This window comes from Heterodontus francisci, chromosome 1, assembly GCF_036365525.1.
Source record: "Heterodontus francisci isolate sHetFra1 chromosome 1, sHetFra1.hap1, whole genome shotgun sequence".
Lineage (NCBI taxonomy): Eukaryota > Metazoa > Chordata > Chondrichthyes > Heterodontiformes > Heterodontidae > Heterodontus > Heterodontus francisci.
The window spans coordinates 78,023,977-78,039,119 of NC_090371.1; the positions used below are offsets into that span (position 1 = coordinate 78,023,977).

Here is a 15,143-nt window from a genome sequence, read left to right on the forward strand (position 1 = left end):
ACTATATGTCCAAAGTCATCTGGTCCTCTCAAACATGTTACACTTACCATATGTCATGTCTCAAATTAATCCTATACTGTATCCCAAAATGTTATTTTATGAAAGAAATAACACTTGAACAATTTAACTGTTACTTTAATGATAGTTTAATGATATGTTATGACTATTCACCAGACGTCTAACCTTTCCTATGAAATACTGACCTATCTGCTGTGGATCTCCAATGCTTACTTTCAGGTTTCCAGTGTTCATAAACCTTTAACTTTCTTTTAACATTTCATTGATTCATTTGACAGCAGAAAATGTGAAATTGTCCATTTTGGCAGGAAAAATAAAAAAGAAGCATATTATCTAAATGGTGAGAGATCGCAGAGCTCTGAGATGCAGAGGGATCTGGGTGTCCTAGTGCATGAATCGCAAAAGGTTAGTATGCAGGTACACGCGTAATTAGGAAAGCTAACAGAATGTTATCATTTTTTGCAAGTGGAATTGAACGCAAAAGTAGGGAGGTTATGCTTCAGCTAAACAGGGTGTGACGAGACCACATCTGGAGTAATGTGTACAGTAGTGGTCTCCTTATTTAAGGAAGGATGTAAATGCATTGGAAGCAATTCAGAAAAGGTTTACTAGACTAATACCAGGAATGGGCATGTTCTCTTATGAGGAAAGGTTGGACAGGCTAGGCTTGTATCTGTTGGAGTTTAGAAAAGTAAGAGGCGACTTGATTGAAGCATATAAGATTCTGAGGGATCTTGACAGGGGGGAGGGATGTGGAAAGGATGTCTCCTCTTGTGGGAGAATCTAGAACTAGGGGCCACTGTTGGAAAATAAGGGGTCATCCATTTACGACAGAGATGAGGAGAAATATTTTCTCTCAGAGGGTTGAGTGTCTTTGGAACTCTCTTCCTCAAAAGGTGGTGAATGCAGAGTCTGTGAATATTTTTAAGGCAAAGGTAGATAAATTCTTGATAAGCAAGGGGGCGAAAGGTTATCGGGGTTAGGCGGGAATGTGGAGTTGAGGTTACAATCAGATCAGCCATGATTTTATTGAATGGTGGAGCAGGCTCGAGGGGCCGAGTGGCCTACCCCTGCTCCAAATATGTATGTTTGTATGTTCGGTACCCAAAATGTTTCTAAGCCAGTTCAGTGAGTTTTAAAATAACTATCTAGTTATGAGAGATCTTTTTCATTCTTTGAATGGAAAACGTATTTAAGGTGTTACCTAAATAACTTCAGGTAACTAAAGAAATTGGCAAAAGAATAATCATTTAAGCCATTTTGAGCATTAGTGATGTCACAAAGATGACACATTGGCTTAGTAACTCTCTTTACTCCATCACTGAAAAAGTAACTTTTTCTTGCAGGGGTGGGTGAGAGGTGGAAGGAGAAGAGGGCAGTCATTGATTCTGTTCCCAGGAAGACTAAAGCAACACATATTAAAGTATATTAAAATCAACAATCACAAATATATGCTTTTCAGTTGGGTTCACTGGGCAGTGGTGAGCAGTAGGAACCCTGGCCAATTTTTCATTGCCCTAAAATGGAGGTGTTGAGCCAATCGTAGTGCTCCAACTGCTGCCCCACTGAGATCAGCTGACTCAACACAGACAAAGAATGAAATCTGGAATTTCTGGTCTGTGTGGCATAGTATAATGAACAGTGACTCAATGTACAGGCCAGATGAGCAAATAATACAGTTTAATAATTTGTCAGTGTTGAACCTATATTTTGAATGATTATTCATCCTTTTGAGGAAATTGGTTATCATCTTGGATTATTTGAAATCCAACTTTGTAATAAGCTGTTAAGTTCATCGAGGTACTTCTGTGTATTAAATACATACATTTTCTTACATTAAACTTAGCTGTCCTACCTGGCCTTCAGCATTGCAGCCCCAGGCAAACATATCCCCTGTAGAGCACAAAGCAAGCGTATGCTCTGATCCCACTGCAATATCTTCGACAAACATTGCTTCCAGCGCAGGAACTTGCTGTGGACGATTGTGATTACGCAGCATTGAATCCGGCAAACCTATAAGACGCTCTAAAGATAAAAACAAAGTATTCTGAAAAACTTTCCATATGACTCCACAGATTTAAATTTGAAACCAATGAATCTCTGGTGTTGGTCACAAAGAATATGAACTTATGTTTGCCTCCATGTAACAGCATCTACTCATTTGTCTCCAACATATTGCTTTGCTTCTTCCTCTCTGTTGTGTTTGTATTATGCAATTTTTCTCACTGGCCCTCTATTAATGTCTACTGGACATCCTCCTTTGTGTTTGTGGCTCTCTGTTTTCTTGTAAACTCACAAGATGTAAAGTTTACAACGTGGCTGCACTTAGAAAGGAGATTTGGCTTAGGCAGAGCAGGGAGGATGAGTGAGATAGGACTTCAAGATTTTTCTTGGGGTTGGGATGGAGAATGGGGTCAAATTACCATCATCAGTGGAGAGGATGGTGGGAAGGGGTGAACTGTGGACTTTGTAGAGTCTTCGGGAGGGGGGTGGGGGTGGGGTAGATGGTCATATTCAAAGGTAAGTGTTTTTGGGGGTGAAAGGGCAACTACTTAATGTTAGTGTTATTGGGGGTGGGAAAGGGGCAATAGAATTTTTACTGCAACAGTGGGAGGGGTTTTGTCTTTCACAATTCAAATTGACCTGCAGAGTGGCTGCCCTTTAAAAAGGGTGCCAATGCCTGCGTAGAGGCATCGGATGCCATTGCCCGTGTCGGACAGCCCGGCCCTGCACGTGATTTGGGAGGGTATCCAGGTATTTAAATGAGCTGCCACGCAGTAGATTGCAGCGGCTTGGCAGTACTGCCGGGAACAGTATCGGGAGCATAACATCCAGTCCAATGTACGGCAGAGGATGTGGCTGAGGAAGAGAAAAAAATATTAACATTATAAGGTTGGGTTAAAATCAGGTGACGTATAGACAGATAATAAGAGTTGAATGATGACCTGCATATTCCTATATATCTAATTGTTGGGATGTGATTGGCCTTTAGTAACAAGGTAATTATAGTAACCCATCAGCAATTTTGGAGGAGTTTTACAATCAGTGATTGGCACACACAAAAGAACTTTAAATATATGAATACATTTTAAAAGGTACAATTTCGCATATACTGTGAAAACAAATCCATCACCCAGAAACTTATGTCTCAATATGGGACCATATTTATGGCCTGAATTTTGTAGTCAGCAACACAGCAAGGGCGCTCGCTGCTGACCTCAAACCTAAAATGTGATTGATTTTTGATTGGAAAAATGGCACTTCGTTATAATAGATACCAGAACATAAGACGGGCGGCACAGTGGTTAGCACCGCAGCCTCACAGCTTCAGCGACCCGGGTTCAAATCTGGGTACTGCCTGTGTGGAGTTTGCAAGTTCTCCCTGTGTCTGCGTGGGTTTCCTCCGGGTGCTCCGGTTTCCTCCCACATGCCAAAGACTTGTAGGGTGATAGGTTAATTGGCCATTATAAATTGCCCTTAGTATAGGTAGGTGGTAGGGAAATATAGGGACAGGTGGGGATGTGGTAGGAATATGGAATTAGGGTAGGATTAGTATAAATGGGTGGTTGATGGTCGGCACAGACTCGGTGGGCCGAAGGGCCTGTTTCAGTGCTGTATCTCTAAAACTAAAACTAAAAAAAACTAAAGACAATGCTCAGAAAAGGCATTTCAATGCCTTAAACATACTGCAAAGACCATGATGATCTATTATGGACATCCTCCCCATACTACCTGTTGATCTCCAATTTTAAGAAAAATAATTTCCTTCCCTGGTTAGCCTGAAAACACAATGAAGCAGTTGTTCAGTATTTCTCTATAAAGCCTACTCTCACGTAACATACATCATTGCAGTTCCTTTTTAAAGGGGTCAACAGATCCTGAATTATCAAAATCTCAAAAAGTCTCAATAACCTGTTCTGTGGGGGAGAGGGGAGGGAAATGTTTTATTCCAATCCTCCCTGTGGTTTTTGAATTTTGTACTTGTGCCCTCTCATTCTAGATTGTTTAAGAAAATTAACTTGCTTCCTTTAACCTTATTCATATCTTTCATTAATTTGCAAGCCTATATCATGTATTCCTTCATTCTTTTTCCAGCAAAAATAAGTTTAGCTGCTTGAGCCTTTTTAAAAAAAAAATATTTGTACTATAAATCCTCGAATCATCTTAGTCACTCGTCTCTGAAGCTTTCTAATGTAACCATATCTTTTTTGAAGTAGGATGACTATGGGCTGAATTTTCTTCTCCTGCTGCTATTTTTAAAGGGTAGCCAGCTCTGCTGGTACATTTAAATTTTTAAAGGCCTACACCACCGCAACCCCGCCCCCCCCCCCACCCCGCCCCCGTACTGCAAAATAAACAATCGCCCCTTTCCCCCCACCCCTAATAACAATTAAATATAATAGTTGCCCTCTCCCTCCCCAAAAACACTTAGTTGCAAGACTTGGCCTTCCCTGCACCCACACCCCCCCCCCCCACCGTCCCCCCCAGCAAACTGATCAAAGTGCAGAGGTCACCCCATTGCTCCCCAACAGTATTAATGCCGATCAGACGCACACCTCCACCCCCCCACTCCCGACTGCACCAAAAATCCCAGGAACCCCCTTTCCCCACCTTGGTGGCACCAGCTTTCCCTGGACGGGAAAGTAAAGGCACGAGTGTGCCGGCCGCCGCTCGGAACATCCTGGGCAGCAAGTAAGACTGCTGTGAATTGTATTTAAATTTATTAATTTACTTTATTTAAATATGAAAAGGCGGGTCCCTTTGCCCAGTGGCGGGGGTTGGGGGGTGGGGCATCACGGAGCCTCGCCACTGCCAGGAAGATTGGGCCCGGTACTCCCGGCGTCAGACTCAGTGGGCCACAATCTCTAGTCCCCTGCCCCCCACCTAGGATCCCAACGTCGGGACCGCAACAAATTCCTGGCCTATGTTTCAGAATTGGCTTAACCATTCATCCACACAAGGCCTATATAACTTACTTTCTGACTTAGGAACATAGGAGCAGGAGTAGGCCATACAGCCCATCGAGCCTGTCCTGCCATTCAGTATGATCGTGGATCATCCACTTCAATGCCTTTTCCCCCACACTATCCTCATATCCCCTGATGTCATTTGTATTTAGAAATCTGTCAATCTCTGCTTTAAACATACTCAGTGACTGAGCTTCCACAGCCTTCAGGGGTAGAGAATTCCAAAGATTCACAACCCTCTGAGTAAAGAAATTTCTCTTCATCTTTGTTCTAAGTGGCTTCCCCTTTATTTTGAAATTGTGTCCCCTGGTTCTAGACTCCCCAACCAGGGGAAACATCCTACCTGCATCTACCCTGTCTATCCCGATAAGTATTTTGTAGGTTTCAATGAGATCACCTCTCATTCTTCGAAACTCTGGAGAATACAGGCCCAGTTTCCCCAATCTGTCTTCATAGGATAGTCCCGCCATCCCGGGAGCAAGTCTTGTGAACCTTCTGTGCACTCCCTCTGTGGCAATAATATCCTTCCCAAGGTAAGGGGACCAAATCTGCACACAGTACTCCGACGTCACTACTCCTGTACTCAAATCCTCTTGCGATAATGGCTAACATACCATTAGCCTTTCCTAATTGCTTGCTGCACCTGCATGTTAGCTTTCAGTGACTTATTGACAAGGACACTCGGGTCTCTTTGTACATCTACACTGCCTAATCTCTTACCATTTAAGAAATACTTTGCGAATCCATTCCTCCTACCAAAGTGGATAACCTCACACTTTTCCAAATTATATTCCATCTGCCACATTCTTGCCTACTGACTAAGTCTGTCCAAATCCCCCTGAAGTCGCTATGCATCTTCCTCACAACACACATTCCCACCTAGTTCTGTTATCATCTGTGAACTTGGAAATACTGCATTTGATCCCCACATCCAAATCATTGATATATATTGTGAACAGCTGGGGCCCAAGCACTGATCCCTGCGGTACCGCACTAGTCAGCCTGCCAACGCGAGAATAACCCTTGTAGTCCAATGCTTTCCAGTTGCACCATGGCACCGATATGCCTCATTGACAACTGCCTTACATGGAACCAAGTGGCTTCAGAGTAGAATGCATCACCCCAAAAACCTTTTACAGCTTCTGATAATTTATAGTCGAAATGTTGTATCAGAATTTTATTAATTACAATAACAGGAATGTATGAGAAAGAAAGGTACCTTGACCAAAAGTGAAGACATGTCCATCCCTTGTTAGTACAACAGAAAACTGGGTACCACAAGCTACTTTCTTCACTCCTTTATTGCAAAGGCTTTCAATTTTCTGCGTGGTAAAATCACAGGTAGTCACAAATTTCTAAAAAACTTGTATTTATACAGCGCCTTTCACAACCTCAGGATGTCACAAAGCACTTTACAGCCAATGAAGTACTTGAGAATTGTAGTCACTGTCATAATGCAGGAAATGCGACAGCCAATTTGCCCACAGCAAGCTCCCACAAACAACAATGTGATAATACAACAATCTATTTATATAGCGCCTTTAATATAATAAAACATCTCAAGGTACTTCACAGGAGCATTTTAAAACAAAATATGACACGAGCCACATAAGGAGATATTGGGCTGCATTTTAAGACACCGTCAATGAAGTAGGCAGTGGACGTAAAAAAATGCGGCTCATACGCACGGGGAACACGTCATGGAGCCGCACGATTTCATTCGTGGCAGATCATTTGCATGGCCGCGGTGCCCACCCCCCACGATGTGGAGGGGGCGGGCAAGCCGTTGCCGGCAATGGCGTCTGGCGCCAATACGCAGGCCCCATTTCTAAAGGGCTTACAGCCCTCAATGTGCATTTTAAAATTAAAGGGCCAGGTAATGTCAAGTTTCGTAAAACTGAATAAAATAACCTAAACATACACTGTCCCACTCCCCCAATGACATATCGCAACATTCCTGCCCTTTTCCCCCCCGGAGTACAGATACTTAAAATTTGACCCCCACCAGCCCCCCCCCACCACTTCTGCAAAGTTCGGCACCTTTGTCCTTTAACCCTTCCCATCACACCCCCTGACCAATCCGCATTGTTGTTACCCTGCTCGCCCACTCCAGCACACAGGAAAAAACCTCCTGCCCCCTCCCCACAGGTGTCGTGCCACGTTTCCCCGAACGGGGATTCGAAGGTGCACCATTGTCGGCTGTCCAAATGAAGATCGGTGCAGCGATTAAGGAAGCAACGGGACCTTCATTCAATCAGGTATGTAAATTAATTTCCATATGGAAATCGTGGTCCCGTCGCTGAGTGGCAGGGCAGCCAACACTGCTAAGATCGGTACGGGGCCTGCCACTGTTGGGGTTGGTGGCGGGCCTCTGCTGTACCAATCTTCATTGCCCCCCCCGCCATCGTTCCTGATGGTGGAGGTACTTTAAAATTCAGCCCACTAGGTCAGATGACCAAAAGCTTGGTCAAAGAAATAGGTTTTACGGAGAGTCTTAAAGGAGGAGAGGTGGAGAGACAGAGAGGTGTGGGGAGGGAATTCCAGAGCTTAGTGCCTAGGCAACTGGAGGTGCAGCCACTGAGGGTGGAGCAATTAAAAACTGGAATGCTCAAGAGGCCAGAATTAGAGGAGCACAGATATCTCGGAGGATTGTGCGGCTCGAGGACATCACAGAGAGCACAGAGGGATTTTAAAACAAGGGTGAAAATTTTAAAATCAATAAGTTGCTTGATCGGGAGCCAGTGTAGGTCAGCTGGTACATGGGTGATAGATGAATGGAACTTGGTATGAGTTAAGACAAGTGCAGCAGAGTTTTGGATGACCTCAAGTTTACAAATGGGTAGACCAGCTAGGAGTGCTTTGAAATAGTCAAGTCTAGGGGTAATGAAGGCATGAATGAGGTTTTCAGCAGCAGATGATCTGAGAGATGGGTGAAGTCAAGTGACATTACGGAGGTGAAAATAGGCATTCTCTGCTTCCTTCCAAAGTGGATAATCACACATTTTCCCACATTATATTCCATCTGTCAAGTTTTTGCCCACTTATGGACAAGATGAGCTCAGAGAGTGCATGAGGGGAGATAGGAGAGAAACTAGAGAAAGATGCGAGTTCAGGGCTTGGGCAGGGGGAAACATTAGAGGAGGTTTGGCTGGGTGGGCTAGTGGAAGGGAGGGATGCAGCAGAGGTAGCTGAAGAAGTCCATGTACTCCTCGCACATTGTTGGAGGGAACCGGGGTTGAGAAAGACGGTTTGCAGCAGAATAAAGAAGCTAGGGGTTACCTTTGCATTCCAATACTGAGCAGTTTTAGCAGATGAGAACAGGGCGTGAAAGTGCTGTATGCGGCCCAGTCAGATCCGGCAGTGCATAGCTAAACCAATTGTCTGTCATATCCTTTTCCATCTGCGTCCCTTGGATTATGGGAGCTGAGATGAGGGCTATACCAGGGGAATGGCCAGGGTGAGAAAGAGCAATAGTTTTATTGGAGACTAGAGCATCAAAGGTGGAGGTGAATGACCAGGTAATCGGTTTTTGTGACATCAACTGAGGATAATATTGGCCATGACACCAGGGATAACTCTCCTGCTCTTCTTCAAAACAATGCCATGGGATCTTTTATATCCATCTGAGAATGCAGACAGGGCCTTGGTTTAATGTCTCATCTGAAAGACAGTGGCCTGAATTTTATTTTGCCACCGCCGATGGCAGCTTGCACGCGCAGGTTTTACTCCGCGGAGCCGCCGTGATATTATACGTGGCAGCTCATTTACATGGCTCGGGCGAACTGCCCCCTTCCGATGATGTGGAGGGGGTGGGCGATCAGTCCCCAACAACGGCGTCCGGCGCCACTACGTAGGCGCCATTTTTAAAGGGCTTCCTGCCCTTACATTTAATTCAAATTTTTTAAAGATGCATTGCCTCAAAATTTATTTAAAATAATTAAATAAATGTTCCCAGCCCCTCTCCCACCCCAATAACCTTACATTTCATTCCTTGCCCTCTTACACCCCCCCCCCCACAAAATACTTAACTCGTCTACCTGCCCTTCCCCACCCAGCAACACCCCCCCGCCCCCACAAAGATCAGAAAATATTAACTTTACCCCTTTCCATCACCCCCTAGACCAATCAGGTAAGTTTAACCTTGCTCCCCACCTCCAGTCCCCTCCCCACCAGAGTTCCGCCTTACAACACCAGTTCATTGCAGCAGCTTTTTCGGGAGCAGAGTGTGAGCGAGTGAGCAGCTGGGAAGGTCAGTTTGAAAGTAAATTTAATTTCCTTTTGTTTTTCGGCGGAGGCCAGGGGGCTGCTGGGTAAGTAAAACACTATATATTTGGGCGGTTTAAAATAACTTTCCTTTCATTGCAGCAGCTTTTTCGGGAGCAGAGTGTGAGCGAGTGAGCAGCTGGGAAGGTCAGTTTGAAAGTAAATTTAATTTCCTTTTGTTTTTCGGCGGAGGCCAGGGGGCTGCTGGGTAAGTAAAACACTAGAGATTTGGGCGGTTTAAAATAACTTGCCTTTCATTGCAGCAGCTTTTTCGGGAGCAGAGTGTGAGCGTGTGAGCAGCTGGGAAGGTCAGTTTGAAAGTAAATTTAATTTCCTTTTGTTTTTCGGCGGAGGCCAGGGGGCTGCTGGGTAAGTAAAACACTATATATTTGGGCGGTTTAAAATAACTTTCCTTTCATTGCAGCAGCTTTTTCGGGAGCAGAGTGTGAGCGAGTGAGCAGCTGGGAAGGTCAGTTTGAAAGTAAATTTAATTTCCTTTTGTTTTTCGGCGGAGGCCAGGGGGCTGCTGGGTAAGTAAAACACTATATATTTGGGCGGTTTAAAATAACTTGCCTTTCATTGCAGCAGCTTTTTCGGGAGCAGAGTGTGAGCGAGTGAGCAGCTGGGAAGGTCAGTTTGAAAGTAAATTTAATTTCCTTTTGTTTTTCGGCGGAGGCCAGGGGGCTGCTGGGTAAGTAAAACACTATATATTTGGGCGGTTTCTGAACCCGAGACACCACACTTGTCGTGTCTCCCACCCGCCCTCCTCCTCTAACCAAAAAAAAAAGGACTCGGTGGGGTGTTTATAAGGTAAGGCTTTTTCGATTTCTCTGGTTTTATTGTGATTGGTAAAAACTTTTCGTTCCTTTTTCATTTAACTAAGTTAAGCTTAAGATTAAAAATGGCAGGAGATCTCAGACCCGTGTCATGCTCCTCTTGCTCAATGTGGGAGCTCAGGGACATGGCTGATGTCCCTGACTCCTTCACGTGCAGGAAGTGTGTCCAACTGCAGCTCTTGTTAGACCGCATGACGGCTCTCGAGCTGCGGATGGACTCACTTTGGAGCATGCGCGATGCTGAGGAGGTCGTGGATAGCACGTTTAGTGAATTGGTCACACCGCAGATTAGGATTGCTGAGGGAGAAAGGGAATGGGTGACCAAAAGGCAGAGAAAGAGCAGGAAGGCAGCGCAGGAGTCCCCTGCGGTCATCTCCCTCCAAAACAAGTATACCGTTTTGGATACTGTTGAGGGAGATGGCTCACCAGGGGAAGGCAGCAGTAGCCAGGTCCATGGCACCGTGGCTGGCTCTGCTGTTCAGAAGGGCGGGAAAAAGAGTGGAAGGGCTATAGTCGTAGGGGATTCGATTGTAAGGGGAGTAGATAGGCGGTTCTGTGGTCGAAAACGAGGCTCCCGAATGGTATGTTGCCTCCCAGGTGCACGGGTCAGGGATGTCTCAGATCGGCTGCAGAACATTCTAAAGGGGGAGGGTGAACAGCCAGTTGTCATTGTGCACATAGGCACTAATGATATAGGTAAAAAACGGGATGAGGTCCTACAAGCAGAGTTTAGGGAGTTAGGAGCCAAGTTAAAAAGTAGGACCTCAGAGGTAGTAATCTCAGGATTACTACCAGTGCCACATGATAGTGAGAGTAAAAATGAAAGAATAGTCAGGATGAATGCGTGGCTTGAGAGATGGTGCAGGAAGGAGGGGTTCAGATTTTTGGGACATTGGGACCGGTTCTGGGGGAGGTGGGACTATTACAAATTGGACAGTCTACACCTGGGCCGGACTGGAACCAATGTCCTTGGAGGTGCTTTTGCTAACGCTGTTGGGGAGGGTTTAAACTAATGTGGCAGGGGGATGGGAACCAATTGAGGTCAGTTGACAGTAAGGAGGTAGTAACAAAAGCCTGTAAGGAACTAGATAATGAAGTCAGTGTGACTAAGGGGAAGAGCAGGCAGGGAGCAGATGATGAATATAAAGGGACTGGTGGTCTGAGGTGCATTTGTTTTAATGCAAGAAGTGTAGTAGGTAAGGCAGATGAACTTAGGGCTTGGATTAGTACCTGGGAGTATGATGTTATTGCTATTACTGAGACTTGGTTGAGGGAAGGGCATGATTGGCAACTAAATATCCCAGGATATCGATGCTTCAGGCGGGATAGAGAGGGAGGTAAAAGGGGTGGAGGAGTTGCATTACTGGTCAAAGAGGATATCACAGCTGTGCTGAAGGAGGGCACTATGGAGGACTCGAGCAGTGAGGCAATATGGACAGAACTCAGAAATAGGAAGGGTGCGGTAACAATGTTGGGGCTGTACGACAGGCCTCCCAACAGCGAGCGTGAGATAGAGGTACAAATATGTAAACAGATTATGGAAAGATGTAGGAGCAACAGGGTGGTGGTGATAGGAGATTTTAATTTTCCCAACATTGACTAGGATTCGCTTAGTGTTAGAGGTCCAGATGGAGCAGAATTTGTAAGGAGCATCCAGGAGGGTTTTCTAGAGCAGTATGTAAATAGTCCAACTCGGGAAGGGGCCATACTGGACCTGGTGTTGGGGAATGAGCCCGGCCAGGTTGTTGAAGTTTCAGTAGGGGACTACTTTGGGAATAGTGATCACAATTCCGTAAGTTTTAGAATACTCATGGACAAAGACGAGAGTGGTCCTAAAGGAAGAGTGCTAAATTGGGGGAAGGTCAACTATACCAAAATTCGGCAGGAGCTGGGAAATGTAGATTGGGAGCAGCTGTTTGAAGGTAAATCCACATGTGATATGTGGGAGGCTTTTAAAGAGAGGTTGATTAGCGTTCAGGAGAGACATGTTCCTGTGAAAATGAGCGATAGAAATGGCAAGATTAGGGAACCATGGATGACAGGTGAAATTGTGAGACTAGCTAAGAGGAAAAAGGAAGCATACATAAGGTCTAGGCGGCTGATGAAAGACGAAGCTTTGAAAGAATATCGGGAATGTAGGACCAATCTGAAACGAGGAATTAAGAGGGCTAAAAGGGGTCATGAAATATCTTTAGCAAACAGGGTTAAGGAAAATCCCAAAGCCTTTTATTCATATATAAGGAGAAAGAGGGTAACTAGAGAAAGGATTGGCCCACTAAAGGACAAAGGAGGAATGTTATGCTTGGACTCAGAGAAAATGGGTGAGATTCTAAACGAGTACTTTGCATCGGTATTCACCGAGGAGAGGGACATGACGGATGTTGAGGTTAGGAAAAGATGTTTGATTATTCTAGGTCAAGTCGGCATAAGGAGGGAGGAAGTGTTGGGTATTCTAAAGGGCATTAAGGTGGACAAGTCCCCAGGTCCGGATGGGATCTATCCCAGGTTACTGAGGGAAGCGAGAGAGGAAATAGCTGGGGCCTTAACAGATATCTTTGCAGCATCCTTAAACACGGGTGAGGTCCCGGAGGACTGGAGAATTGCTAATGTTGTCCCCTTGTTTAAGAAGGGTAGCAGGGATAATCCAGGTAATTATAGACCGGTGAGCCTGACGTCAGTGGTAGGGAAGCTGCTGGAGAAGATACTGAGGGATAGGATCTATTCCCATTTGGAAGAAAATGGGCTTATCAGTGATAGGCAACATGGTTTTGTGCAGGGAAGGTCATGTCTTACCAACTTAATAGAATTCTTTGAGGAAGTGACAAAGTTGATTGATGAGGGAAGGGCTGTCGATGTCATATACATGGACTTCAGTAAGGCGTTTGATAAGGTTCCCCATGGCAGGCTGATGGAGAAAGTGAAGGCGCTTGGGGTCCAAGGTGTACTAGCTAGATGGATAAAGAACTGGCTGGGCAACAGGAGACAGAGAGTAGCAGTAGAAGGGAGTTTCTCAAAATGGAGACGTGTGACCAGTGGTGTTCCACAGGGATCCGTGCTGGGACCACTGTTGTTTGTGATATACATTAATGATTTGGAGGAAAGTATAGGTGGACTGATTAGCAAGTTTGCAGACGACACTAAGATTGGTGGAGTAGCAGATAGTGAAGGGGACTGTCAGAGAATACAGCAGAATATAGATAGATTAGAGAGTTGGGCAGAGAAATGGCAGATGGAGTTCAATCAGGGCAAATGCGAGGTGATGCATTTTGGAAGATCCAATTCAAGAGTGAACTATACAGTAAATGGAAAAGTCCTGGGGAAAATTGATGTCCAGAGAGATTTGGGTGTTCAGGTCCACTGTTCCCTGAAGGTGGCAACGCAGGTAAATAGAGTGGTCAAGAAGGCATACGGCATGCTTTCCTTCATCGGACGGGGCATTGAGTACAAGAGTTGGCAGGTCATGTTACAGTTGTATAGGACTTTGGTTCGGCCACATTTGGAATACTGCGTACAGTTCTGGTCGCCACATTATCAAAAGGATGTGGATGCTTTGGAGAGGGTGCAGAGGAGGTTCACCAGGATGTTGCCTGGTATGGAGGGCGCTAGCTATGAAGAGAGGTTGAGTAGATTAGGATTATTTTCATTAGAAAGACGGAGGTTGAGGGGGGACCTGATTGAGGTGTACAAAATCATGAGAGGTATAGACAGGGTGGATAGCAAGAGGCTTTTTCCCAGAGTGGGGGTTTCAATTACTCAAGGACACGAGTTCAAAGTGAAAGGGGAAATGTTTAGGGGGGATATGCGTGGAAAGTTCTTTACGCAGAGGGTGGTGGGCACCTGGAACGCATTGCCAGCGGAGGTGGTAGATGCGGGCACGATGGAGTCTTTTAAGATGTATCTAGACAGATACATGAATGGGCAGGAAGAAAAGAGATACAGAACCTTAGAAAATAGGCAACATGTTTAGAGAGAGGATCTGGATCGGCGCAGGCTTGGAGGGCCGAAGGGCCTGTTCCTGTGCTGTAATTATCTTTGTTCTTTGTTCTTGTTGGACAGACGGCACGGGAGCGCCGGCCACCGACCGCAATATCCGAGTGGGATGGTCAGCAGGACCAGGTAAGTCATTAAATCCTTTATTAACATTAATTAACATATTTAAATATGGCTGCCATGGATGAGTGGCGGGGGGTCTGCCACGAGGTCTCATCACCGCTGGTAATATGGGGCAGGTCATTCCCTGTGGCGTGCCTCTTCCTGAGCTTTTTACGGCCCCCCCACCCCCAGCCACCGTGGGAGGGGGTCAGTAAAATTTAGCCCAGCATCTCTGACCAGTGCAGCATTCCCTCGATACTGCACTGGAGAGTCAGCCTAGATTTTTGTGCTCAAGCTTTGGAGTGTGACTTGAATCCACAACGTTGTGACTCAGAGGCGAAAGTGCTACCATTTGAGCCATGGCTGACACCAGTCATAATTGGAGATTAAAATTCCTACCACACTCAATTAAAAACTAAGTTAATTCGCAATTTAAGCAAAAGAATTAGCCCTAAAGACTCTCCAGTTTTTCATGCTCTGCAAATGTGAGACCACCAAAAAATGAGATTTTAAAAAAACTGACAAGGTAAACTGAACATATAAAGCATGACATACAATTCGAAGAGCAGCTGAACCATAGTATTCAATGTGACATACAGGCAATGGTGTTAAGGTACATTTCCATTAATTTGTGAACAGTGATTTTATTCAGAACAAGCAACAACAGTTTCCATATAATTCATCCACACTACCAGTTTTTCATGGGCAGAAGTAAAATAAATACAATATATTGGTATATTATTTGGATGGGAAACTTTAACAAATAACGATAAATAAAATGTAAAGCTTTGCTTCCAATTACTGATACAATCTTTTCATGCCCCATTTCAAGCTGTGATTTTTATTTGTAATAAATCACAGCAGGATGTACATTACAACCTTGAAGACTGCTGTGTACTTCCCATCGAGACACAGCTTACAGTCAACCCGATGCCAAAACTATCATGACCCAAACTGCAATACTAAT

The 15,143-nt window shown here is 45.0% G+C and overlaps 1 protein-coding gene across 7 annotated transcripts in view; it reads right to left on the reverse strand.

Moving 5' to 3' along the window:
- Positions 1–15,143, reverse strand: part of LOC137370144 (probable E3 ubiquitin-protein ligase HERC1) — a 480,710-nt gene that overhangs the window by 84,436 nt on the left and 381,131 nt on the right. For all 7 annotated transcript variants that reach the window (XM_068032400.1, XM_068032409.1, XM_068032373.1 and 4 more), the window contains 2 exons: positions 6,205–6,307; positions 1,874–2,043 (listed from right to left, as the gene is read on the reverse strand). In XM_068032400.1, the coding sequence (XP_067888501.1) occupies positions 1,874–2,043; positions 6,205–6,307 (273 nt within the window). The remainder of the gene's footprint in view (positions 1–1,873; positions 2,044–6,204; positions 6,308–15,143) is intronic.